At 49.6% G+C, this 24,500-nt stretch overlaps 9 protein-coding genes across 9 annotated transcripts; 4 read left to right on the top strand and 5 right to left on the bottom strand.

The window, feature by feature from the left end:
- Nucleotides 1-508: 508 nt before the first annotated feature.
- On the bottom strand, nucleotides 509-2,832 carry rfeF (uncharacterized protein; the record flags this gene model as incomplete). The annotated part of the gene is made up of 6 exons (XM_056716549.1): nucleotides 509-853; nucleotides 912-979; nucleotides 1,031-1,906; nucleotides 1,983-2,385; nucleotides 2,641-2,763; nucleotides 2,827-2,832. The coding sequence occupies 6 exons, from the start codon at nucleotides 2,830-2,832 to the stop codon at nucleotides 509-511; spliced, it is 1,821 nt and encodes a 606-aa protein (XP_056564171.1).
- Nucleotides 2,833-3,346: 514 nt separating this feature from the next.
- On the bottom strand, nucleotides 3,347-4,042 carry N7489_010799 (HD domain-containing protein; the record flags this gene model as incomplete). The annotated part of the gene is made up of 3 exons (XM_056716548.1): nucleotides 3,347-3,596; nucleotides 3,644-3,857; nucleotides 3,904-4,042. 3 exons carry the CDS (start codon nucleotides 4,040-4,042, stop codon nucleotides 3,347-3,349), a joined length of 603 nt encoding a protein of 200 aa, XP_056564170.1.
- Nucleotides 4,043-4,391: 349 nt separating this feature from the next.
- N7489_010798 (phytanoyl-CoA dioxygenase family protein) lies at nucleotides 4,392-5,325 on the bottom strand (the record flags this gene model as incomplete). Its single annotated transcript, XM_056716547.1, has 2 exons — nucleotides 4,392-4,924; nucleotides 4,977-5,325. The coding sequence occupies 2 exons, from the start codon at nucleotides 5,323-5,325 to the stop codon at nucleotides 4,392-4,394; spliced, it is 882 nt and encodes a 293-aa protein (XP_056564169.1).
- Nucleotides 5,326-5,918: 593 nt separating this feature from the next.
- N7489_010797 (uncharacterized protein) lies at nucleotides 5,919-7,783 on the top strand (the record flags this gene model as incomplete). The annotated part of the gene is made up of 8 exons (XM_056716546.1): nucleotides 5,919-6,090; nucleotides 6,153-6,183; nucleotides 6,237-6,431; nucleotides 6,493-6,658; nucleotides 6,707-6,808; nucleotides 6,868-6,997; nucleotides 7,058-7,170; nucleotides 7,226-7,783. The coding sequence occupies 8 exons, from the start codon at nucleotides 5,919-5,921 to the stop codon at nucleotides 7,781-7,783; spliced, it is 1,467 nt and encodes a 488-aa protein (XP_056564168.1).
- Nucleotides 7,784-8,812: 1,029 nt separating this feature from the next.
- On the top strand, nucleotides 8,813-10,057 carry N7489_010796 (Gfo/Idh/MocA family protein; the record flags this gene model as incomplete). The annotated part of the gene is made up of 1 exon (XM_056716545.1): nucleotides 8,813-10,057. One exon carries the CDS (start codon nucleotides 8,813-8,815, stop codon nucleotides 10,055-10,057), a length of 1,245 nt encoding a protein of 414 aa, XP_056564167.1.
- Nucleotides 10,058-10,343: 286 nt separating this feature from the next.
- Nucleotides 10,344-12,437, bottom strand: N7489_010795 (signal recognition particle subunit SRP72; the record flags this gene model as incomplete). Its single annotated transcript, XM_056716544.1, has 4 exons — nucleotides 10,344-11,532; nucleotides 11,583-11,727; nucleotides 11,783-12,056; nucleotides 12,117-12,437. 4 exons carry the CDS (start codon nucleotides 12,435-12,437, stop codon nucleotides 10,344-10,346), a joined length of 1,929 nt encoding a protein of 642 aa, XP_056564166.1.
- Nucleotides 12,438-15,875: 3,438 nt separating this feature from the next.
- Nucleotides 15,876-17,306, top strand: N7489_010794 (glycosyltransferase family 31 protein; the record flags this gene model as incomplete). The annotated part of the gene is made up of 1 exon (XM_056716543.1): nucleotides 15,876-17,306. One exon carries the CDS (start codon nucleotides 15,876-15,878, stop codon nucleotides 17,304-17,306), a length of 1,431 nt encoding a protein of 476 aa, XP_056564165.1.
- Nucleotides 17,307-21,585: 4,279 nt separating this feature from the next.
- N7489_010793 (uncharacterized protein) lies at nucleotides 21,586-21,825 on the bottom strand (the record flags this gene model as incomplete). Its single annotated transcript, XM_056716542.1, is given in 2 exon segments — nucleotides 21,586-21,777; nucleotides 21,790-21,825. 2 exon segments carry the CDS (start codon nucleotides 21,823-21,825, stop codon nucleotides 21,586-21,588), a joined length of 228 nt encoding a protein of 75 aa, XP_056564164.1.
- A 590-nt stretch (nucleotides 21,826-22,415) lies between these two features.
- On the top strand, nucleotides 22,416-23,849 carry N7489_010792 (putative C2H2 finger domain protein; the record flags this gene model as incomplete). Its single annotated transcript, XM_056716541.1, has 3 exons — nucleotides 22,416-22,827; nucleotides 22,888-23,027; nucleotides 23,079-23,849. The coding sequence occupies 3 exons, from the start codon at nucleotides 22,416-22,418 to the stop codon at nucleotides 23,847-23,849; spliced, it is 1,323 nt and encodes a 440-aa protein (XP_056564163.1).
- Between the last annotated feature and the right edge of the window lie 651 nt (nucleotides 23,850-24,500).

The raw sequence follows: 24,500 nt of genomic DNA, 5'->3' as shown, positions 1-24,500 counted from the left end.
AGGCCCGCTGGATCCAGACCTACCAGAGTTTTAATTGGCCACCCTCACATTCCCAGGACCCTGCAGCCCTATTGCAGATGGAAAATTGGGGGGGAACTACAGGCCTAAGTAGGTACATGGTAGGTACGGAGTACATGGTAGGTATATGGTGACTTCTAAGGTTCTTCTCTCTTTTCCTCTTTTAGCCAATACATGTATAATATGCTGCATATGTACAACCACTCTTGAGCGCCCTAGCGAACTCGTGGGCTGATTCGTTTTAGTGTAGCCTTGGCAGGCCCCTTCACAAAGGACCGACTACATATGTACCTTAGGTACCCCGTACGCCATAGACCTGTCAACCTTGGAAGGCCCCAAATCTAAAAGATAAAAAAATAATATTCAACTTAAAGTTAGGTTCGAGTTCGTAATTCATGGAAACTACGTGGAGTAAAAGAACCCAACTACCTTCCCTCAAACGCATGGCGAAAAAACCGTAAACTCAGAAGCCCTATGATGTCACATTCCATCAATAGCGTGGCGGCTGTCCACCATACTGGTAGCCAGGTCCAGGGGATCCATACCCATGTGGCTGCTGTTGGCCATACCCACCCCGCGATCCCTGGTAGGGAGGCTGCTGGGGAGGCTGTTGGTATTGGCCCTGCGGTGGGTAGCCTGGCTGAGAACCGTACGAAGCCGGTGGGGCACCAGGGGGCGGACCATACGGAGGCTGAGCTTGGCCCTGGGGTGGCGGAGGTTGGCCGTACCCTCCTCCGTACTGGCCTGTTGGTGGGGGTGCACCACGACGTTGATTCTCTCGCTCATCCTTGGTGTCGTAAGAAGAATCGATAGCGCCGAGCATCAGTTTGGCGCACTAAACGGACAGCCAGTTAAAAACTAATGCAATCATCAAATATGTTGAAACGACTTACCCAAAGCTCGCGAGTGAGATGCACGGGTGGGTTAGCACGCGACATCTCATCCTGCTCAACCTCAAAGTCTAGAACACCACGTTAGTTAGATCCAGTATAGAACCCCACGTGAAACTTACTGGAAGTACAGTCGATCAGATGGCCGATATGAGGGTCCTCATCCAGAGAGCCCAAGAAGTCGCGAGCCCGCTGATCAGTTCCCACCTGCGAGAACTGGAAGGCTACGGTGCCGGGGCCATAACGGGTCCGTGACGTCTCCTCCACTGCGTAGCGAATGACATCACCCACGGTACCATGAGGCTCGCCAGCAGGCTGTCCGTCGGTGATGGTGATCACCAGAACGGGCTTGTCGAGACGGTTGGCCTGGGCGGGTTGAACAACCATGGGGTCGATGACTTTGCTCCTCAGACTGGTGCCCAGAGGGGTCAGGCCTGAAAAACGGACTCGGGACACTAGGCGCTCGACATCCTCTGCATTGCGGATGCCATCGCCCTTCTCGCTGGAGTTCATGAATCGGACAGAAATACCATCCTGGTCAAAGGTAGATGCGGCAGTAGCTACGATGCCGAGAATTTGTTTGAGCTGGTCCTTTCGGAGTCCCTTCTCTTCGAATTCGATAGATCCACTGTCATCAACATAGAGAACCACGTCAAACAGCGAAAGCTTCATGACATCGGTCGCAACCTCCATAGGCACGGCCCATTCATGAATCAGCCTATTGAGCTTGCCTGGTGCTTCAGCGGCAAGCGACTGAACGAGTCGGTCCAGTCGCTCGGGAGGGTAGAAGCTTTGGAGGTTCTTCTCCTGAATCGCGGAAATCAAAAGCGATCGGTAGGCTGCGACCTGTTGCTGAGTGGCCGGGGAGATGCGGAGGGAGGGGCGCCACCGGGTGCGCCATATTGGCCTGGCGGCGGTCCGCTTGGTGGTCCTGGTGAGGGACCAGGACGGCCCTGGCCACCGGGGTACGGGGAACCCTGGGTAGGGTAGGGTGGTGCCTGGTTCAATTTTCCGTTAGCATCACTTTCCAACTATTACCCATTCAACGACAATCCGAATACTCAGACAGGATACACAGAAATAGGCAGTGATGCAGGGCAGGGGGTATTTTGTACATATGGCGGCTGCTGTCCGGGGTATGGTTGTTGTCCAGGATATTGCTGCTGTCCGGGGTATTGCTGCTGTCCGGGATATTGTTGTTGTCCGGGGTATCCTTGTGGAGGAGCTTGCTGTTGACCAGGATAGGGCGAACTAGGAGAAGCATAGGGCTGTCCCGGTTGCTGACCTGGGTATGGCGAGCTAGCGGAGGGATAAGGCTGGCCTTGTGGTGGGGGTGGAGGCGGGCGGCCATAGCCCTGAGATTGCTGAGATTGCTGCGATTGCTGCGAGGCGGGGTATGGTGTGGATGGCGGGGGCCTGGAGTACGGAGATGATGGATTGTTCTGAGGTTGAGATGAGCCGCCGTATGGAGGATAGCCTTGGTAAGGTCCCGACATGGTTCCAGAAATATGATGACCGTGGAGGGGTAAATCGTGGAAGCGGGGGAAAATCACGGAAAGCAAAAAGACTTAAGAAAAATATAGCTTACCGATCCCTGGGGGGCTGGGGATCCTGAATAAGCCTGGTATTGGGGCTGTTGGCTCTGCTAAACATTAGCACTTTTTTCTTTTTCCTTCTGTATGACGTCGAACGAGTCATAGCAGAAGCAGGCGCAGAGATGGACATGACTTACCGATCCACCAGGCTGCAGAGCGGCAGGAGGACCCCCAGTGTATCCTGACGGAGGTGCACCTCCATATGAACCACTGTTAGCCATGTTCTGGCTATTCTGAGCTGCGGCGATTTTCTGAGCAAACTAAAGATAGTCAGATTGAGGGGTTCTCTAGGAGTTGTAGTGGGAGAAATCTGGAAGACTTACACCCATGATAGAACTGGATGGGGAAAAGAGGAGAAAAAGTAAGACACAGAGAAGTATCACGAGAGGAATCCAAAGTTCGATGACGTTGCCTGATGTGGATAGCCCCTCTTAGTCGCCTAAGTGAGGCTGAGCTGTATACGGAGTACGGAGTACGAAAGGTACCTCGGGATACTTGGCGCCCCCACTTCTCCTTCCCAGCAAAGAAGGTACCTCCAAGTATCTTAAATGAAGTCAGCAGGTTGATATAAATGCGGCCCTATACATATAATAACACATATGACAACGAATTCTTGGCCAGAGTCATTTCCACGGTGCCGGTTTATGAGGGCGCTTGGCCTCCCCACTACTTATTTTTACACCTCCGAGCCTGAACAGGATGCTTACTGAGTAAACAATATGCCGACCTGTGCATGGGTGAACCTGTGGACCTGGGAAAAAAACACGTGCTTCTCTTTATAGCTGAAACCGAACATGTCAATAGGCATCCAAGCTGGAATTTAACCAATACACCCTAGCTCCCTCAGGTTTCACGGAGCAAATGCGCGATGATCATATCCAGATAGACCCCAGCACGGGGTGTGGTGGCCTCAACACCCTCCAATTTGGCAGCATCATCCCACAGTCGAAGTGAGACCATTTCGTCTCGAAGTGGATCTTCCTCAAAGTTCCTGAGGTCTGCATCTCGGAAGGGCCCCCCTTGAAATGCCAGCGACTTCTGCGAGGCAGATGATAGAGATCCGTGGTATCTCTGGTCCGTAGCAGTGAGGTACCTAAAAGATGAGTCTGGGCTCGCAAAAAGACGGACAAGATCACCTACCGCTTTGCAGCGACATGACTGTTTACCAAGCGACACACTACTTCGCTGAATCCAAGAGATCGCAGGTATGATGCCCCGATGGCTTCATGGCCGACACGGCCGACGTTTTCCGTGCTTTCGCGAATATTCATGCGTGCCTCCTTGGTAGATTCTAGCGGAATGATTTGACCAATATCATGCAATAAAGCCGCAATTACCAACTCGTCACGAGCATCTCGAAGATATTAGTGACCGTCAGAGATATTAGGATTAATACGCACTCGCTTTACTGGCCTGGTGAGCCGCCTGCAGACAGTGTTCTAACTGGCTAATCGACTCCCCGATGTAGTCGCCTTGGCCATACTTTTCTAGAGCGCCGATCAAAGCCTCTGCTTTTTCTTTGGGTGATTGCTGATTCATAGTCCTAATTAATCGGATAGGAGGGGCGTTGTGAGAAACAATATCCGGCTGGACAAAGGAGAGATGAGGAAGAAGCGAGGTGGAACCTTGGAAGGAAGTGTTTATATACGCCATGGCCCTTTTACTATATCTTCGGTCCAGTTGCAAGTACCTTGACTAAAGTGTTCGGTCATCATGCCGGTGGCCCACACCCGTCAGATTTGAAGTCTGGACCTGACTAGTATATTTCAGTAAGACATACATTTTACCTAGTTAGAGGTATTCTGTTTTGACTAATCGATGAAGTTGTTACAACATCTTTGGATCACTTTTGCTTTACAAAGTATGCCATGCGGCTTGACTATACCCATCAGGCCGACATCACCTTTGAGTCCACAGTCAACATAGGGGACCCAAAGGCATATCGCACACGACCTTCCTCGTATGACTGTCCGCTTTGCCGCATGTGTGTCGCAGGCCAGAGTTTCTGACGGTCGGAATAGTACTGGTCGTGTAGATTACCTTCAGCGGCACAGTTATACGTTGCATAGATCGCACGCCGGTCCTTAGAGCTAGCATTGGCGCCACTGCGATGGGCCAGATACGAGCCAAAAATCAAGATATCTCCTACTTTCATTAACGAAACTGCGATGAGAGTATTGGTGAGCTTTTCAATCTGCATACCTGACTCGAGCTCAGCTGGTGTCCAGACATTGCTTTCGACCCAATCGGACGCAATGCAGCGATCACTGCCGAGAGGAATATCCATGCGGTGGCTGCCGTCCACCACTTCCAGACCTCCATTGGTAGCATTCATTCCATCGACCGCCGCAAGGATTGTCAAATGCTTGATGTTTTTAACATGGGTGTAGGCATTGGCATCGATATGAGGATCAAAACCGCCTATCAAACAGGTGAGTTATCAAAACAGGGCTGTAAAGCGGGAACTGCTTACCACTTCCTGCCAACTTGTAGTTAATCTTCTCTTTGAAAAGAAGCATCTCCTCTCCTGCGAGCTGTTGTAGAACACTTGTTGCACGCTGCCCTCGGAGGAAGCTATCGAATCCGGCATGCGAGTTGGCAAAGTTTTCAGTGCGACACAGCACGTGTTTGCCTTCCGAATTTACCTCCTCATAAGGCATCCAGGGCACGTCAGGGGTGCATGGAAGATCGTGGACTTCCTGCGCCCATTCTCGCAACAGCTCCGATTCCTTAGAAGTGAAAAACCCACGGATCAGTAGGTATCCACGCTTCTGGAAGCTCTCCAGCTGCTCAGTGGAGAGCGAGTAATGGGAATTGTTCATTTCTGTTACCGGTATATTCGAGTAAAAACACTGAAGACGACGTGCTGGTGAAACATTGCGGGCTCAGAAGCTCGCATTTTGTAGATCAATCGAAAGTCCGGAGGTATCGCCCTTCGCACCGAGATGAGTATTTCTTAAACGCGACAAAATATAGATCCGCCATGTGAGATGTTCAAGCACATGAAAGAAAGATAAGCTCCGATAGGCCTGACAAACGGGTACTACCCTATCTGAGGAGGCTGAGGATCTGGAGAGACTGGATACTCAGGCACATGGCTGAAAGATGAGTTCTGATAGGGCTGACGATCAGGCAGTCAAAGGTCACCATGAAACTACCGAGACTGTGGAGTTCTGGTATCCCCGGGGATATAAGGCAGGGGGAGCTTAGACTCCAACTTAGTACAGATCCACCCGCACATCTCGCACTTCCCACCGACGTTATCGTGCCTCTATTCCACGCCGTCATTGGTCTCTTTTAGGAAGTAATACACTAGCCATAAAATATACCTAGATAGTTTCTATAGATATAAATATGTCCCCGTTGATATTGGTAAAATATAGCAATTGGTATTTCATTCAGTATCCTGGTCAACATGGCTACATCTCGCAATGACTCTCTCATGAAGATGGAAGATTCCAAGGAGCAAATCTCGCAAACCGACTGGGATACTGAGCAACGGAAACCCGAGAAGAAGCGCTCGGGTGTGCTCAATGTAGTGGTATCCGGGTTGGCCTTGTTCAGTGATGGATACAACGCTCAAATCAGTACGTGTTGACCTATATCTCCAAAGGTCTTCTTTTTACTCCCTGTACTAACCGCATGGTAGTTGGTTACATGGAGCCTTTATTCTCAGTCCTGTGAGTAGCCCTATTTCCGGAACAATTTTGGCTAAATTGACTGATGAGTCCAGTTACATGGATGGAATGTCCTCAACTATAAAGTCCCGCCTTTCAAATTCTTATCTCATCGGCGAGATATTCGGCATGCTTTTCTTTGGTGTTCTAATTGACCGTATTGGTCGTCGGACTGGTATCATTGCCGCAACGGCGTTTCTTATTCTTGGAGTGGTGCTGGCAACTGCCTCTCATGGGAAATCGCAACTAGGGTATCTTGTCCAATACACTCCAGCCATTTTGATCGAGACACATTACTAACACCACATTAAGAATGTTTTGGATGATGATCGTTGCACGAGGCATTGCAGGATTTGGTGCCGGAGGAGAATATCCTGTTTGTGCCACTAGTGCCACTGAAGCTGCCGATGAGACAATCGACCTCCGAAAGCGACGTGGCTTCTTGGTTGCACTCACCACCGATTTTGCCATAGATCTTGTCAGTACCAGTACGACGTCGATGACCTCCTTGCTAACTTTACGTTAGGGATTTGTTGCAGCTGGCTTGATCGCTCTTATTGTTCTCGCGTGTTACAGCCAACAAGATTCTGAAGGAGTCTGGCGCGTTACGTTCGGTCTGGGTATTGTGGTAGGTCTCTTGTCTGATAAAGAGCTAGTAAGATGTAATGATTCTGACATTGGTATCAGCTACCAATATCAATTTGTTTCTTCCGCGTCCGGATGGTCAACTCTACTCAATACCAAAAGCACGCTATCAAGTCGCAGTATCCCTATGGATTAGTACTACGTCGCTACTGGAAGCCCATGCTTGGAACATGTGAGTCCGTTCAGCTTGGTTAAATTGTACGGTGGCCTTAGCTAACGTTGATATTTGTAGCCATGGCTTGGTTCTGCTACGACTTCGTCACATATCCATTTGGTCTCTTCTCATCCACCATCATTGAGCAGCTGAATCCCAACAACACCACAGTCCAGAATATTGGATACGGGGTAGGTCATCATATCACCATGTTCTAGCTTCGTAGACTGACAACATAATTTCCAGACTGTTATCAACTGTTTCTACCTTCCAGGATGTTTGATTGGTGGTATCCTAATGGACCGAATCGGCCGTAAACAGAACATGACCCTAGGTTTCATGCTCTGGGGTATATGGGGATTTATCCTGGGAGCTGCCCTCCATCCTATTCAGAGTGTTTTCCCGCTTTTCATAGTCATGTACGGCATTTTTCAAGCGCTCGGGGAGATGGGCCCTGGAGTGTCGACGTTCCTCTGTGCTTCGGAGTCGTTCCCAACACCCCTGCGCGGTCATTTCCTCGGATTTGCAGCTGCAGTTGGCAAAGCTGGGGCATCTATTGGGACGGAAGTCTTCACCCCAATTCAGAACTCCTTCGATACTACCGCTAAAGGCCAGCAAGCGGTTTTCCTAATTGGTGCGGCCTTTACAATGGTGGGTGGTATTCTTTCCTGGTTCCTCATCCCAGATATGTCTCGAGAGCTAGAGACAGAGGATGCCAAGTTTAAAGCATACTTGGAAGAGAATGGCTATGACATAAGTTCGTATGGCGAAGCATTGGTTGTCAATGCCCGCGCTTCAACTTAACCACCCTGGTAGACAAAAAGGAATATAGAGAGAGTTGAGAAAATACACCAAATTCAGGGCGATTTAAAAATACCTAAACGAGAATAACAAGTTGTGTGGTAACAAATCCATAGTACGATATTGCTATAGGCTGTGTGTCCGTACTGTGTGGCTATGGGAAAGGGTTAATTCAAGGGAGGGATCTAGTAGGCCAGGCCCGAACATGTCGGCATCTGATCATGAGTCTCAATCAAAGGAGGTAATGCGATACTATTTTAGATTTTCTTGTCGCAATTCAGGTAAAGCATACTATTGTACTATTACTTCACCTGCTACTTCGCTTGAAGTACGTAGTTCTGGTTGTTTACTGCGACCCACATCTCCACTTTTATAGAACGGAGGATAATTCTTATTTTGGTTCTTACATCTATAGATAGGATACTTTTACAAAAGTCCATCAACAAGGCATACAGCAAAGCATTTTGATTAAAGCTCTGTCTAAGCAGATGAGTCTACGCCAGAAGCATGACCCTTCGTCACTACACGCGATGATGCCTTTCATTCCCAACCAATGTCGGTTGTACACATCGCCTGAACCATATTTAACAAGATAGGATCGGCAGAAGATCTGCGACTGTCTCCCTAAGTATATGAAGTGCATCAGAATCAAATCTTACTGACCATGGATAAAATCCGGGGTAAAACTCTGACCGAAGGATGAAATGTGATCACTGGACGATGATGTCACAAAGTTGGCATGCTTCAGGGATGCCCTTGAAAACGACACTGCACAGCTCACAGCTCACAGGGCTCTTTTCTTTGTTTGATCATCCTAAAGATCGCATCATGAAACATCACTCGTACTCTATCTAATCTTTTGCGCTTTCCTCACTTTCACATTCTCAACTCCCTTAATCCCTAAAGAGCTACCTGGAATATCATTCATATTCTCAGTCATTCAGCTCAGGCGATCTACAAAAGGCCCGGTCATCTCTCGGCTTTCTTCGACCTGTAATCATCTAATCTACAGCTCCCTACCTCTCCTCTAACATGTCAACCCCTGTCCTCCGCCTAGGCATCCTAGGCGCCACGAACGCCGTCCAAGCAACCTACCTCCCGGTCCTCCGTTCCTTAAAAACACATTACACCCTCACAGTCATCTACGACCCCAACGCCGAGATCGCAAACCAATGCCAATCCCGCTTCGACATAACCTACAGCACCACAGCCGTCGAAGATGTCCTGCGCCATAAAGAAGTGGACGTCATCCTCAACCTCCTCCCAATGGAGTACCACGAGCAATACACCGCGATAGCCCTCGAAGCCGGCAAAGACGTCATGGTCGAAGTGCCCCTCACAATGAGTATCTCAAGCCTACGCCGGATCCGGGAAGCAGTCAAGAAAGGCAAAGTCTCCCGATCCCTGGACGGCACCAGCGAAACAGACGGGCCCAAGGTATTCGTCGGATGCGCGCGCCGCTACGCCCCCTGCTTCACAGAAGTCTTTAAAAAGGAACTCGCAGCCCTAGGCCGCGTGTACTACGCGCGCTGCCGACACATCGCGGGCCCAATGAACCACATCGGCACACCAACCTCGAGAGACATCGCGCCGTCAATGAAGAGGAACAATAACCCGGAGCAGTTCCGCGCACTGCTGAATGACGTCTTCGGGTCGGAAGAGGATCTCACACCTGACAGAGTCGCTTTCTGTCGCTACCTCGGCATGCTGGGGTGTCATGATCTATCGGTGATGCGCGAGTCGTTGGGATTCCCAGATGCCGTTTCTAACGTCGCCATCACGGACCCGTTCTACTCGGCCATTTTCCACTACACGAATTCCGCTGAGAATGACGGTCACCCGTTCATACTTGTCTATGAGGCTGGGGTTGATGCCATACCCCGCTGCGATGCTCATTTGACTGTCTACGGCGCGCACAAGACTCTCAGCGTGGAGTATGACTTTCCGCGTCCTGGGGAGAAGATCAGTACTGGGACTTATGTGCGGGTTGTTGTTGAGGAAGCGGATGGGACGACGGAGTCGGATAATGTCAATGGAAATCAGATCAACGTGGTGGAGAATGCTGTTCCTCGGCCTCGTGTGAGGCGGACGGAGACTGTTAGTACCTGTGACGAGGCGTATGAGCGTGAATTCATGGCTCTGCATTCTTATCTGGTTGGTGGCGCGTCGGCGGCGAAGACAACTGCTGACGACGCTGTCATGGATCTGCGACTGCTGCTTATGATCTTTGACCATTACAACCGCCAATGCGGCACCATTCGGACTCCGTTGGGTTGAGAGTCGATTCCTAACAGGCGGTTTGAAGCGGTGGAGGGGACATTCGTCGGGTATTTTCTCAAAGAAGTCGCTAGTACCCGAGCTGGTTTTACGGGGGCTGTTTACATCTGGTTATTGGGGGAGGGGCGCGGATCGGAGTCTCCGGAGCTAAAAAGGCTGGTGGGAATATATTTTACTCGCAGTCTCGGGTTTTAGGTGCCCTTTAATATGAAATACGGGATACATACTTGGTTCCATGTATCGTAGGTAGCATTCAGGCTATGATATCTATCTGTCTGATATTACACTATCGCTTGCCCTTCTTCTTATTCTTCTTAGCATTAGAGCCACCGCCGGACTTTTGCTGCTGAACGGGAGACTCTTCAGTCTTCTCGTTCACAGGACCGCCCTGCGTGAGTGCAGCAGCACGCTGCTTACCCTTCTTGCCCTTGGGTCTGTAAGAAGAGCGGTCGCGCACAGGCAGCCAGCGCTCAGGGTCGGGCTTCTTGGCGGGATCGAAGTCCTTGGGCAGACGGGACTTGCGGACACGCTTGTTGGCGCGGTCATTGGCGCTAGCTGCGGTACGCTTGCGGGCACCAGCGAAGGCAGCAGCAGCCGCTGCAACCGAGGAGGCGGAGGGAGAGATGCCAGCGGATTCCAGAGCTGAGACGTCGACGTCGGCAATCAGGTCGCCGACCGCCGGCAGGCGGTCGAGTTCGGACTCAATCTGCGCATAGTCCAGAGTTGCTTGTGAGGCAACATAGCCAGCGATGGCGGTGCGATCGTTGGGGTCTTGCTGGTGCAGACCACGGAATAGATCACCTGCCGTGGCTAGGTCGGAGCGGTCTTCAGAGTGCAGGAGGGAAGCGGCTGCTGCGCGGAGGAGGGACACGGGGGGCTCGGGCTTCGCGCGCCAGTAGGAGGCGGCTTGTGCGAGGGTGGTGCGGATCTGAACCATGCGACCTTCGCGCTGGTACAGGGAGACGAGGATGCTGAGGAGGCCTGGGTTGAAGCGGATGGACTCGTTTGACCCTTCAAGACTGCGGAGGGTTTGCTCCATGGCTGTGATAGCAGAGGTGGTGTTGCCGCCGCTGACATAGAGCTGTACCACTGTCAGAATAAGGCCGATGTCCGTGGGCCGTCGCTCTAGCAAGGGAACGATCTGTTTGAGGGCTTTAGGGCCGGTTTCGCCTTGAGCGCGTGCTGCGGCGTTGAATACAGAGAGAAGGTTGGTGATGGCGTCGGTAGATGGGCTTGGGCGTTTTGACTGTGCCTTAGCTGTGGACCGGATTATACCATCGTACTTTTGCACAAGGAGGTCTGCGGCGTGGGAGTTGCCAACCATATCACGGTCCTGAAATTCGAATAGTCGATCATTATTGATGGCATCTGGGGTGTCGTGGAGGGCCTTGTAGAGGATGTAGGGGTTGACGTCAGTCGGACGAGCGAGGACAATGTTGTTGCGGGCAATCTTTTTGGTAGATAACTCGGTGATGCTAGGAAAGGATGTAAGTAACGAGTTTCGAACTGGCATGATTCAACATACTTTTCCACGGAAATATCTTTGAGAACAGCCTCGGCCTCTTCCAACTTTCCAAGTTGAATCAAGACATAGAGTTGTTGAACTGCGATTGGCAGCAGCTCTGCGGCCTTGTCTTCAGGTGAAAGGTCCTCTGATGTGCGGCAGATATCTATGCAGAACGTCAGTATGGGTCCTAGTCTTGGGCAACAAGGTGGCATACTGACTTTGAGCTCGATTGAGCAAGACCTCGCTCTGCTTGAATTCTCCCTTTGCAATGTTCAAGCAAGCTGCGTTGTAGGTTGTTTCAAATGATTCCAAATCCTCCCTCGACAATCGATCGTGGCGCACGAATTCCGTCTCCCCTTTCCATTGAAGCTGGGCATCGGTAGCCCACGAATTGATGTTCAGGTCATTAACCTCGTGGGCGGAAGACGTCGCATCTTTGGAGAGTTGTTCATAAAGCTCAGCTGCCCGTCGGAAGTTCTCGGCACGATAGCGCTGTTACGACAAGACAATCAACATTGGTCCTCAAGCAGAAGGACAGATGGGGCACCATACCACTTGTGCCTCGAGGTGACTAGCACCACGCCCGGCAGCTGTGCGAGTCAAGGCTTCTGTGGCTTCATCAAGCTTCCCGCACTTATATGATGCATACGCGTATTCCAGGCCTGCACTCTGTTTCAGCGCATCGCCTCCGGCCTGGAATGTCTTGAGAGCTTCTTCGTAACGGTCGAGTTTCAACAGAGCGACGACTTTCATGTGCTGCGCTTGCAAATCGGATTTGGATTTGGCGAGGGCTGCATTGCATGACTGGAGGACTTCCTCGTGGTCGTCAATCGACGCCCGCTGCAATAGCGAGGCCAGCGATTGCGCAACCATGGCGGGGGTCGCTCGAGAATTTCGGGGTGGTAATAGGGGGCGAAGAAGATGGTAACTTCAGTATCCGATGAAAGATGAAATTGTGGGATTTATACAAAGAACACAGTGGCCGATTTCCCCAGATCAACTGATATCAAACTCCAATGTGCGGAACTGGTCTTTTCCCCATTGGGGGGTTTCTGCGCTTAACGCTAATATGCCCCGCCGTAGCTCACGTGTCATATTTGAGCATCAGCAAGTTCACGAATAACGGTGACAGATCTCGAATTGCTCGGCTTTGTAGAGCGTGTCCTGAGCTGAATCTGCGTCAAAATAAATTCTTGCATTGCAAACTCGGTATAAACGAAATTTTAGCGGTTATCCTGGTACTTTTCACGAGTGCTGAGACCGGGGGGGGTCTCCGCAGCTGGACTATGCGAAACATACTAGAAAACGAACGTTGCCGCCAACGCGCTTTCTTTCGTGGTGATATGTACTATGTACCTAGCGTGTTGAACGATGGATAGCCAGCCCTGCAGACCTGGAGACGCAGTCACCTTAGTTAAGATACGAAGGAGAAAGGAAGTTTTCTTCATGTCGATCCATCATCGTGTCCAAGGATGATTCCCACTGGCCCCTCCCTCGTCATTTCACATGTTGTTCAGTATCTCATTGAGCTGCTTGCGTGTTCTGGTAACCTTGAAAAATATGTAGTTAGCGTATATTCTTGCCTAGCCACCAAGGCAACATGACAATGCCATGTTTTCCCTGCATCCACTTATAGGGTGCTCGTGCCCTGTACTTCTTACCAGTACGGAGTGCCTTATACTTCATACATCAACAGCCTCAGCACTAAGTTCCGGCATATTACCTGTTACAAATGACTCTGGCCAATAGTGGAGATGTAGCGTTAGATTCCTGCCTAATTAGGATGAATTCTACATCGGGAGTTATGAAACCACCCTCAACTATGAAGCGACTCTAACTCACAGTGTAGTCTTCTGGACAGTGTTTGGATTGACAAGTACTCCCAACGGTGTCGGATATATCTCTCTGTCTCATTTTCTGGATCGGCACATCCAGTGGGGCTCCGAGGTGCTTAAAGCGAATTAAAGTGGGGCAAAACTCTGTCCCGCTAAGTCCATTAAAATATCGTCAATAGGAGCTCGAAGCGATAAGATGATCAAGTGCCACTTGCCTCTGAGCAGACTAGGATTGGAACTTTACGTGATGTTCGGTATGTCGTCCACTGGGTCTATTCTATATATCGTGTGTTGGTATCTATCCTTTATACTCTTTGTTAGATACTCTTTGTTAGCTCGTGATCCATAGAGAGGAGAAACCATATCGTGGCGGAACCTTGACGGTGGCAGATAGAACTAAGGAGGACCCCCCGTCGATTCCTGCCATCTATGACCCACCCCAAAATACAACTCTGATCAGTGCCGAAAAGAGTTTATAGGGAGCTTTCACGCGTGTGAGGGCCCTCGAGGGAAAACTCCGAGCCGGCCCCGAAGTGCCCAGAACATCCATGGATGGTCTCTGTTTATTCAGATATCCGAAAAGGTGACCTTCAGCTACCCGGAACCTAGGACATAAGCCTTTCCCCATCGGGCCGCATTTGGCAATCGGTTTCAACGGATATGCCTATTCCGATCGCTTTCGTCGACTGGTTCCTCCGCCTCTAGAGTTAATTGGAACGATACTAACTGTTGATTATTCAGTCACTATGCTTTGAGAAAGGACATCGAAGGAGCTTGGATGAATCATGAATCCAGGTAAACCTGCTAAAATCAATGGTGGCCCTAGTAGCTTCTGGAACTGGGGTCACCGTGGGATCACATCCTCTATCGGTTAACGTACATATTTACAACGCAAGATACGGAGGATCTATATCGGAGATGGCTAGACTACCCGAACGACCCTAATCCATATACCGATGGCAGCTATGTGAATTTATAATCGCTGATTGAGTCTTATTCATGTTCTAACCTACTGTCATACATTTAGCACAAGACGGCACGGGTCGAAATTGGTTTGAAACCGGCAACTTGGAAAGTTCACGAGAAAAGGAGGTCATTTAAACCGACAGCCATCTCTTTCCTAGCTGGAGGACTTGTATGAACCATCTGCTTTCCACTTTATTACTTCATACCATCAAGAACACAGAGAGAAGGAAGGGAGAAGCCGTGGTAGTCCCTATTTACCATTTCTTCTCGATGCATGCATATGTTATTCTTGATGATCTCCTTTTGTTGTACTTTTTATTTGAATCCATACTACTTGCGAAACTAAGTCTTACTTCACGGAAAGGAAAGACTTAGGAATGGCAACGTCGGAAGGAGCCCTGGGGATTGTCTGACCGACTCGTAAGCCCTTGCCCTAGCTACCAGCTACGCATCTTAGGGGCCACAGTGCGGAGGATGATGAAATCCGCAGAGGAGCAAGAAATATCCATACAAACCATGCGTAAGGCAGACTAGGCTTCCTTATGCGAGTGGAACTCCAGTAAGCCCCATTGGCATTGGCATCGGGGGCTGGGTCGGCTCGACTCCGTACACCGTACAGTACGGAGTACATGTTGGCAATGCCCCAAAAGTTCTCGTGAGAAAAGAGTAATAGGCTTGAATATCACCCAAAGATCTTCAATCAATACAGTGGGGCTGAGTGATAGCGTGGTGGGAACAGTGCGTAGATGAACCAAGCTGTCCCTGGGGAGTTGCAAATAGCCATGTCACAAATGTCAATTGTTATATACAACATACAACAATGGCTGTCCGGACATTACTCCGTTATACTCCATTGTAGTGCGTATTTAGGGCGAAATAGTGTCTTGGCTATCTAGGCTATCTAGGCCATTTTGGACGGAGTAGCACACGGGTAGAGGACGCGCGGATGTGGGGAATGGAGGGATCACAGACGAGTGAGAGGCAGGGATCACTGCTTCGGAAGTCTTGGCACTGGCACGGTTGTACTCCAGCTCTCTGTACACTGGATTGGGAGTACAACGTTGTAGGAATCACCATGCTAAATTGGTATTGGAAGGGATAGATTGCCACGGAGGCATGTTGGCCCTATATAGCTTCGTACCTGGATATAATTTCCAACCCCTTGAGGTTACAGTGGGACCAGACCCCTACAGGTATATGTGAATGCACGTGACTTTCGCCAAATGGACCCTGCAACGTCATCGATCGTCTTTCAGGCCCCTTAGAGAATTGGCCCTGTCCATTTTCATCCCATGGAACCATGATCGCCCATTTGACCCTTATCTTCCCGTTCTTTTCATTTTCTTCCTCTTCTTCTTCCTCTTCCTCTCCTCCATCCCTCTCCATACCACTTGGGCATATTTATACCGCACTTTCATCCGCCTGCGACCGTGGGCCCTTGATTGTGTTCTAGACCAGATTCTTATCTCCGCAATGCGGTAGAAGCCGACAAAATCTCACAACACAAAAAATGCTATTCAGTGCCCGAGATGGGTCTGTTCCTGGGGCGTCATGGGCCTGGAAAAAGGTGCTGCGATTTGGAGCTGTCTTCCTGTTTGTGGTAGGATTTGCCGCTGTACTATGGCCCTCGGTCGAGCCGGTGAAGCTGCCTCTGCAGACAGTTTCCAACAACATTACCGTCGGGCCCGATGTCTTATGCGATCTCGACTACGACAAATTGGAAAGCCTAGACGTTGTCAATGTCGCCCAATACACCCGCCGAGAAATCGTACTCGATATGACGGACGAACCAGTGCCCTACACACAGTGGCTTGAGCAGCCGTTCTTGGAAGTGCCAAAGGGCACTGAGGGAGCAGCGGACGGGTGCTCAATTCCCGCTCCAGTGTCATTGCGGGTCCCACAGCCACCGAAATTGGCGGACGCATCACACATCGATTTTGGCGTCGCGACCAGTGTCGAGAGATTGAATGAGTCTCTGGATGCATTCGCTCACTGGGCTGGATACTCGCGCTGTCGCATTTTCGCGCTGATTGAACCGGATCACTCGGAGAACGGAAAACGGGATGTCTTGACTAAGGCCGACTCGCTGGGGATCAACCTCCACATCACTGAGGTGGAGGATGACTACCTCAACCGATACTTCGCACTCATCCCTCTTTTGAAGGAGAATGCGCGGGAAACAACCCGATGGGGCTGTATTATTGACGACGACACATTCTTCCTGTCAATGCCCAGACTGGTGGATGCGCTAGCCAAATACGACCACACCACCTCTATGTATATTGGCGGATTGTCAGAGTCTATCCCGCAAATTGCGGCATTCGGAATGATTGGATTTGGAGGTGCAGGCGTCTTCTTATCGAAACCTCTCTTGGTGGAAATGACCAACGTGTACGACAAGTGTTCTGCGATGGATTTCACAGGCGATCGTCGCATCGCCATCTGCGTGTACCGCTACACCCAGACCCGGCTGACGGTGGACCACCGTCTAAGACAGTTGGACCTGATGCACGACGCCTCTGGATTCTTCGAGTCCGGCCGCGAGCCACCGCTCACAGTGCACCACTGGAAGTCCTGGTTCCACGCCGACATGCCGAAGCTAGCGGTGGTCGCCGAGCTATGCGGCGACAGCTGCCTCCTCCGCAAATGGCACTTTGGGGACGGTTGGATCTTGACGAACGGGTTCTCGGTCATCAAGTATCACGCCGACCCAGACCAGGACGACTTCGCCATGGAGCAGACCTGGGACGCCCACAATGGCGCCAATGACGAATCTTACCTGCACGAATTGGGTCCCCTCCGCCGCAAGGACGAGCATAAAAGGTCATTCCAACTGCAGGATGCCGTTCACGAGGAGAACGACCGTGTCACTCAGTGGTATGTCATGCGCGATGAGAAAAATGGTGATCAAATCTTGGAGCTGTCATGGCGCAAGAGATAAATAGTTTTGTTTTGCCTTGTGCATGTACAGTACGTGTACGGGCTCCTTTGTATGGTCTTCTGGCCCCGGCGGTCTGCTGGATCAATAAGCCCAACTTCAGGCGCATGGGCGCATGGGCAAAGGAATGCCACTTTGCATGGAGTTTCGTTTCGTTGTTTATAGATGATAGACACCTTTTTGGCTACCCTAATGAGTTGAATAATGTGATATGGATGTTTGGATTACCTCTTCTGGTGCAAGATTGTAGCCCTTGAAGATGTACCTGAGGAACGGCCCTCTCTCGAGTACTCCGTACCTAGGCTGCTTAATCTTGGCGTGGCTCGACTCCAAGTTTGGCTGTTCTAGCACCGACGCAGGCAGTTCTTAGTTCGGGTATTGGGGTAACAGCTTCATCATTCAAGGCCTCGATCGGCTCATTCGAGCCTTTTCGATATATGACTAAATGCAGGTGTCTACCAGGTATGACTTTACACATCTATAGAGGTCAGTGACGGTAGATGGTAGATAAAGCAAAGAGCAAGTGGAAGGACCCGCCTGTCTACCATGGTAAGCAAGGCTGTCAAAGCCCCTGGAGGCCATAGCTCACCGATAGAAATTATGCCGTACCATGGAACCAATGAATATGCCAGTCCCTTGCATATGCCTAGCCACACAGCTATAGTCTTTTGTGACTGGCATATAGATAGGTGTCAAACATGTGGTTTGTAGTTCTATATAGACCGAGCGTTTTATTTTGTTCCTTCTCTGCAGATATATCCGAAATACATATTTACAAGAACCAGCTTCACAACCTTTATTATTGTAAACCTGCTTTAACACCATAACTACAATGTTAGACTGAACCAGCTACACAACATACCATAGATATATTATATATGCGAGCCGAGAGTCACGAGAACAAGAAACAAACCCCCTTTCGTAGATGTACACCTCAATTGGCGAACACACGGGGTATCATTTGACCACCGTCTATCGGAGACAATAACGGCTTGTAGTAACATTTAGTACGGAATACGGCATAGGGGAATGCCGTGACCCAGCGAAGATCCTATGGAACCCCTGAAGATCGATCGGCGTTGACTGTCGATCGAGATACTCGGTACGGAGTACGGAGTCCATACTCCAATGTAACGGATGTGAGACCAAGTGGAGTAATCAGTAAGCAGTGAGCAGTAATTACTAATTACCCAGTACTACTTGGTATCCATAGACAGTACGGAGTACCTAAGCAGTTAAGACCAAGGTATACGATCCGGAGCTATTTGATATTCCACTTATTACCAGTGACAACCTGCATCAAGTTCCATCGTCCCATCGAAGAGAGCCAGATGCGCAATTTTGAGTCGTCGGAAGGCAGTCAAGACTAGAATAAGAGATGGGAAGTTAAAGACGTGCTGTTTCAGTCTGCATCGCCCGTATCCATCGATGAGATATTTTCCTCATACCGGGTCCCCTCCCGGTGGAACATGGATCATAGTGCAACGCAATGCTTCAGGGTCGTCTGCATGCTTCTACGCCACGTGTTTGGTACGGAGTATATTTTGGTGCCAGGGATAGCATATTTTCTGCAATTGGTCTCGCGCAGCAGGCTGAGACGAGCTAGTGTTGAATTATCTGTGACTATTTACCTTGGTGTGATGAGTTAGGCACATCAGTGGGCCAGTGCTCAATTTCCCCAGGAGAAAGGGTGACATCAGAGTGGAATCTGCGACAGAGACAGAAAATCGGGCCATTTGGTCATAGCGTACGCGGCTGTTCCTGGATTTTGCGGATATTTGTTTTCTTTTTTTCTTGGTACGGAGTACATATATGTGTACACATCTGGTTATGTCCACGGGTACTCCGGAGGTTGCCCAAAATGTGTGTCTGATCTTCCAATACATAGAGTTACCTAGCCTCCGGGAGGGAAAATTCCTCCTAATTTGTCAGAAACCAACCTTGCAGTCATAAAACATACCCAAAACTGACCTGTACAGGACATGCTCCATCCCAGGGGCTACGGAGGTACAGGCTGAAAATGTTCTACTAATAGAAATATGGAGACTAGCGTGTCTCAGCCACAACCATGTGCCAGCCATCCAATATGCGTCGGCCTGACCCGCCCTAGTTCGATTTTCCGTTGGCGATTGCGCAAAATCAAGGAAACTACTCCGTACAATATAGTCAATGGCGAACTATAATAGATCGTCTTGTCAGCCATTGGTTGACCAAGTCCCCTAAGATGCCAGCATTTTGTTTATTCGGCTTTACACGGATGGTATTTACAAAACATTGTAGAGGGGAGATAATCTCCGCAACTCCCCGCAGGCAGGACCCGGGTTCAATGTTGACACCAAACCCCGGCAAGTGCAGTATGATGATGGGTGTCGTCATTTTCGTCACAGTTGCCAGGGTATGCGTTAGCTTCGTGAGGGGCTGAGAACGGTAGGTGTGTGAGAAAGAGCGTGAGAGGATAATCACGCCAATGAAGAGGAATAGCCTTGAACAGTCACCTAGGCAGAATATGACTGGACCAGTCATCCTGCCCAGATGGTGCCCAACTCCCCCCTTTTTCTCGAGTTTTATTCTATTTTGCCTCTAGGCAGATACCTGTCGGGGTCTGTTTACTTTCTTTTATTTTTATTTCTTTTTTCCTACATTAATCCCTCGAGGTGAAAGGTATAGTGCATAGTCAGGGAGGATCTCCTGGTAAGGCTCCGAACCGTGCGCAAGATGGGGGCCGCGCATGTCTTTCTTTTTTCTTTTTTTTTTTCTTCTACGGCTTCTACGGATGTTCCAAAATCCTTCTGGCGGCCTTCTGGAAGGCAAGGAGAAGGCTTGGCGGAGCCATCCGTGCCGTCTTTTGTGGCAGTAAAGTGGGTTCCCAGAGGCTGAAGCCAGCCGGTGCCTTCTAGTGTCCCCCGGAAGGGAAAAGGGGCGAATAAGATGGGTTGTGTAATTACCGATGCAGACTGGATTAGCTCCACTGCATCGGAGTCCAGGTACCTAAGAAAAGAAGAGGGGAAACAGAGTGAGAATAGAAAGTCGAAGTGTAGTTCGTCCTACCGACAGTGTAACCCATATATGTTGTATGCTGCGTGAGGTACGGACAGGAAAGGTTACCATCGTAATAGTGGAAACCTTCTAGAAGGGTATAAATCTCGATTTTGCGCTAACAATAGTCGGGATAGACTATCGAGGTACTCCGTACGGTAATCTCCTTCCAATTGTACAAAAATAAGTATATCACTCAATGTGTCGCACCATGAGAAACCTGCATGTCATCGTTGATCACCGAGGCCTCCAATTACTTTTTTTTTTTTCTGTCTTTTTGGCTTTCATTTTTCTCATTCTTTTCCTTTATATTTTTCCTAATTATTATTATTATTATTATTTTAAATCGCGAGATCCGGCAGATGGGAAATGCACGTATTTTCTTTTTTAGCTTCAGGGGCCGTATGTTGTAGTTTAGGCCCCTTTTTCCATACTGTGGGTGACTTTATTAACGCCTTCCTACTTTGATTCTCTATTAATCCAATCCTAACTTATCCCTAAATCTGGTTAATGTCTGGGGAATAAACGTCACTATAATATCCAGAGAGAAATTTCAGGGGACCACTGTTGTATATCGAAAATAATAAGGAAATTCTTCGGATCGGCCTTTCGTATCCATTTTCGCACGGGGGAGAAGGTGGATCCTTCTGGTGCGGCCAGGTTTCCTTCTAGCGGGCTTCGCTGGGTCCGACTAGGAGAACTAGCCTTTCTAGAAAGGGAGTTGAGTTTAGGAGGATGGGATTATTTGGAGTATACGGGAATGGGGGTATGCTACCTATGTAGGATATAGAAGAGCAATATAGTATCAAAAGTGATACTTGAAATGATAATAATACTAATAAATACTAATAAATACGAGTAAATAAACCCGAAAACAAGATCAAAACCAAAAAAGACAAAGAAACAAAAGAAGTAAATAAAAAAATAATATGTACAAAAAGATGCAAGAGACAGTGGCACCTACCACACCTAAATCACCTAAATCATGTAATAATCATATTTCCTATTTCTCTCTCTCTCTCCTCTCTCTCTCTCCTCTCTCCTCTCCCCCCTTTCTCATCTTCTACTTTTTAACCCTTCGCTTTCCTTTCTTTTCTTCTCGATTTCTTCGATCTCTTTGTTATACCTTTTCCCAACCCCACTTGCTCCGAATTCCTATTCCGAACTTCTTTATTTCCTCGACCCTTCTCTACCATATTTTAATCTTGAAGCTTCCTTCCAAAAAGGTATGTTTTCGCTCTTACCTTCACCGCGATTTGTCAGTGATGACGCATCTCGCCTTCGCTTTGGCTGCCCAACCCTCTCTGGCGCTGTTATCTTGGGTTTCGCGACCACGGACAATTTCCCCATCTGTGCTGGCCTCGTCTTTTTCGTTTCCCTGGAAACTCAACGTTGCGACTGGTCTCCCACTGAGAACCGCGGTGCACAGGCGAGAAGTCTACGAGCTTACAGCACTGTGGTGGAAAGAACTCGGAATCGCAATCATTTTGATCTTCGTTCCATGCTGACCATCGACAATTTTTTTTCGCATAGGGATCTTGACAGGGATAGTAGACCTATCTCCACCTTCACCGACAAACAATCACGCGTTCCGCAATTAGCCGACCACAACATTATTCTTTGAGGCGAGCTTGGATTTTCGGCAGAAAGCCCATCGTTCGACACCTCTTACGCAACCTTGCATTCCACTGCAGAAAAGTGGAGAATTTACCCCGTCCCATTCTTCGCTGAGGGACTGTCCAAGACAGAACGTGTAATACAGGTTCACGCAGGGTGAGTTTCTGGTCTAAGATTCTCCCGGCTGCGCATTCGCGGAGCCTTTGCCAATCGAGCTCGATCTACTGTACCGAAAATCGGTTCTGACTATATCGTGACTTGCAGAGCTTGCTAGTTGTGACCCGAATCTCCCACCCGACGACCTCCATCCTTCCTATCGACCAGTCCTTACGCGTAAAGGACTCCGAATCCAATAAGCTATCGGACTTCGTCGGAATATTGGTCACGGAAGGTCTGCCGAAGGACGCCTTCGAAAGCAGTCCTTGACCGCGGTCACTTGGCTACTTGCTGGGTCGGGTCATGGACTTCACGACAATCCTGAACAGGAAAAACTCCGCTGCAGCCGCCGCAGCAGCCGAAGCGCAGTTACAACAACAGTACTTTCAACAGAGTGCACAGTTACACACCGGAGCTTCTCCCACCATGAAGAGCGAATCAGGTGGCTCGGACAACCCTGTCAATGCATACCCTCCTCATGGTCCTCCGCCCATGCAGATGGATGCTGGACTTGCCGATTCCTTCTATTATGCACAGCCCACGGGTTCAACCCCTCGAAACATGGCCTATGCCCCTGCGGGATACGCTGGCGATCCCCAGATGCAGCAGGAACCTGTCCCGCAGGGAAGAGCAGGGGTTGAACCACCGCCAAAGACTTTCCACTGCTCAACCTGCAACAAGGGCTTCGCACGGCGCAGTGACCTTGCTCGACATGGTATGTACCCTACCAGATATTTTGGATATTTCCGAGAGGCAGCCACTGACAACGTCTTAGAGCGTATTCACACCGGAGTTAGACCCCATGCATGCGAGTGGCCGGGGTGTGGAAAGCAGTTCATTCAACGCTCGGCTTTAACAGTGCACTCCCGTGTACACACTGGAGAGAAGCCTCATATGTGTGAGAGATGTGGCAAAGTGTGTATATTCCTCTTTTTTTGGTTCTGGCTAGATCTAACAGCTATTCAGCCCTTTAGCGACTCGTCCTCGCTGGCCAGACATCGTCGCATTCACTCCGGCAAGCGACCCTACAAATGCCCGTACGCCAACTGTCAGAAGACCTTCACGCGCCGTACGACGTTGACACGCCACCAAAACCACCACACTGGGACCATCGAAGAAGCCGCTGCTGAAACCGAGGCCCAATTGCGGCAAAATAAGGATCGTGGACGTCCTGGTGAAGGAATGTTCTCCGAGCACGCTTCCATCCACTCTACACCGTCACCCGCGCAGCATCCATCCATGTCACCTGGTGGCGAGCTTCCCCCGCTGAATATGCATCGCTCAGCTGGCGACTACTACATGGGCACCGGTCCTATCCCGCCTCATGTGCGTGGGGATTTCCCCCAAGGCAGCCCTCGGGCTTCCCCGACTGCGACCTCTCCTTCGCTGTCCAGCTATGGCAGTGCGCCCCACACCCGGCCATCCATGACCTCGCATCCCTACGCTCCGCCTCAGCCTCTTGAACCCCCGGCCAACAGTGATCACCGTCCCAATAGTGTGAACGGCAGTCCACACATGACTAGTCTCGGATGGGCCTCGCCGTCTCACGGTAGCATGCCGTCGCCCGGATCGGCCAACGACTTCACTTACCCCGAGCCCACTGGCCCTGCGTACCCGACATCGATGCCGCCACACATGTACTTCCCCAATTCTACTATTCGTCGGCCTACCAGCACCGAGCCGGAGAACTACGAAATGAAGCCTCGAGGTGACCACTCATGGTCCACTGCTGTATGATGCGATTCACAATCCACGCCAGTGGTCTCGCAACAGCTTGAATTTTCCATTATTTCCTTTGTTGAATAAACTCATTGCATAAGCCCCTTGATTCCCACGAGAGACTATGTCTGCGCCTCTCGATTGATTTTTTTTTTCATTTCCTTTGTTTTTCTTCATGCATTTCCTTATCCGTTTGTACTTATATTGATGGGAAACCAGCGCACTGGAAGGAGTCGGATGGTCTGATCGATTTATTGTTTTGTTCCAAGATGTCATCTCGCCTTTGCAACCCCCATTTTCTTTTGTTAAATGCTTGCGGATGACATTACCGAGACACGATCAGATGAGGAACTGCATCCATGGAATAGATAGAGGGTTGGACTAGGATCTTGGGTATGGATGGGTTCGGGAAAGGGTCTGGGTTTGTTTTAGGGTGACTCCTGATGCCGGTGTCTGGTTGGGATTTAGTTATGCGTGCTTTGTCCATTTTGTTTTCTCTTCTCATTGTCTCATACATCTAATTATTGTATTGCTTGTTTCTTTTTCCTTTTCCATTACTCTCTTGTCTGTCCTATGGCGTTTGACCTTTTTACTTGCTCTCGACGAATACCATCTTTTAAATGATGTTCACTAGTGTTTATATTTGTATGATAGAATGATGATAATAGA

Source organism: Penicillium chrysogenum (genome assembly GCF_028827035.1).
Source record: "Penicillium chrysogenum strain IBT 35668 chromosome Unknown utg000005l_segment0_segment0, whole genome shotgun sequence".
In the NCBI taxonomy this organism is placed as follows: Eukaryota; Fungi; Ascomycota; class Eurotiomycetes; order Eurotiales; family Aspergillaceae; genus Penicillium; species Penicillium chrysogenum.
This window is presented reverse-complemented; position numbering and strand designations above follow the sequence as displayed.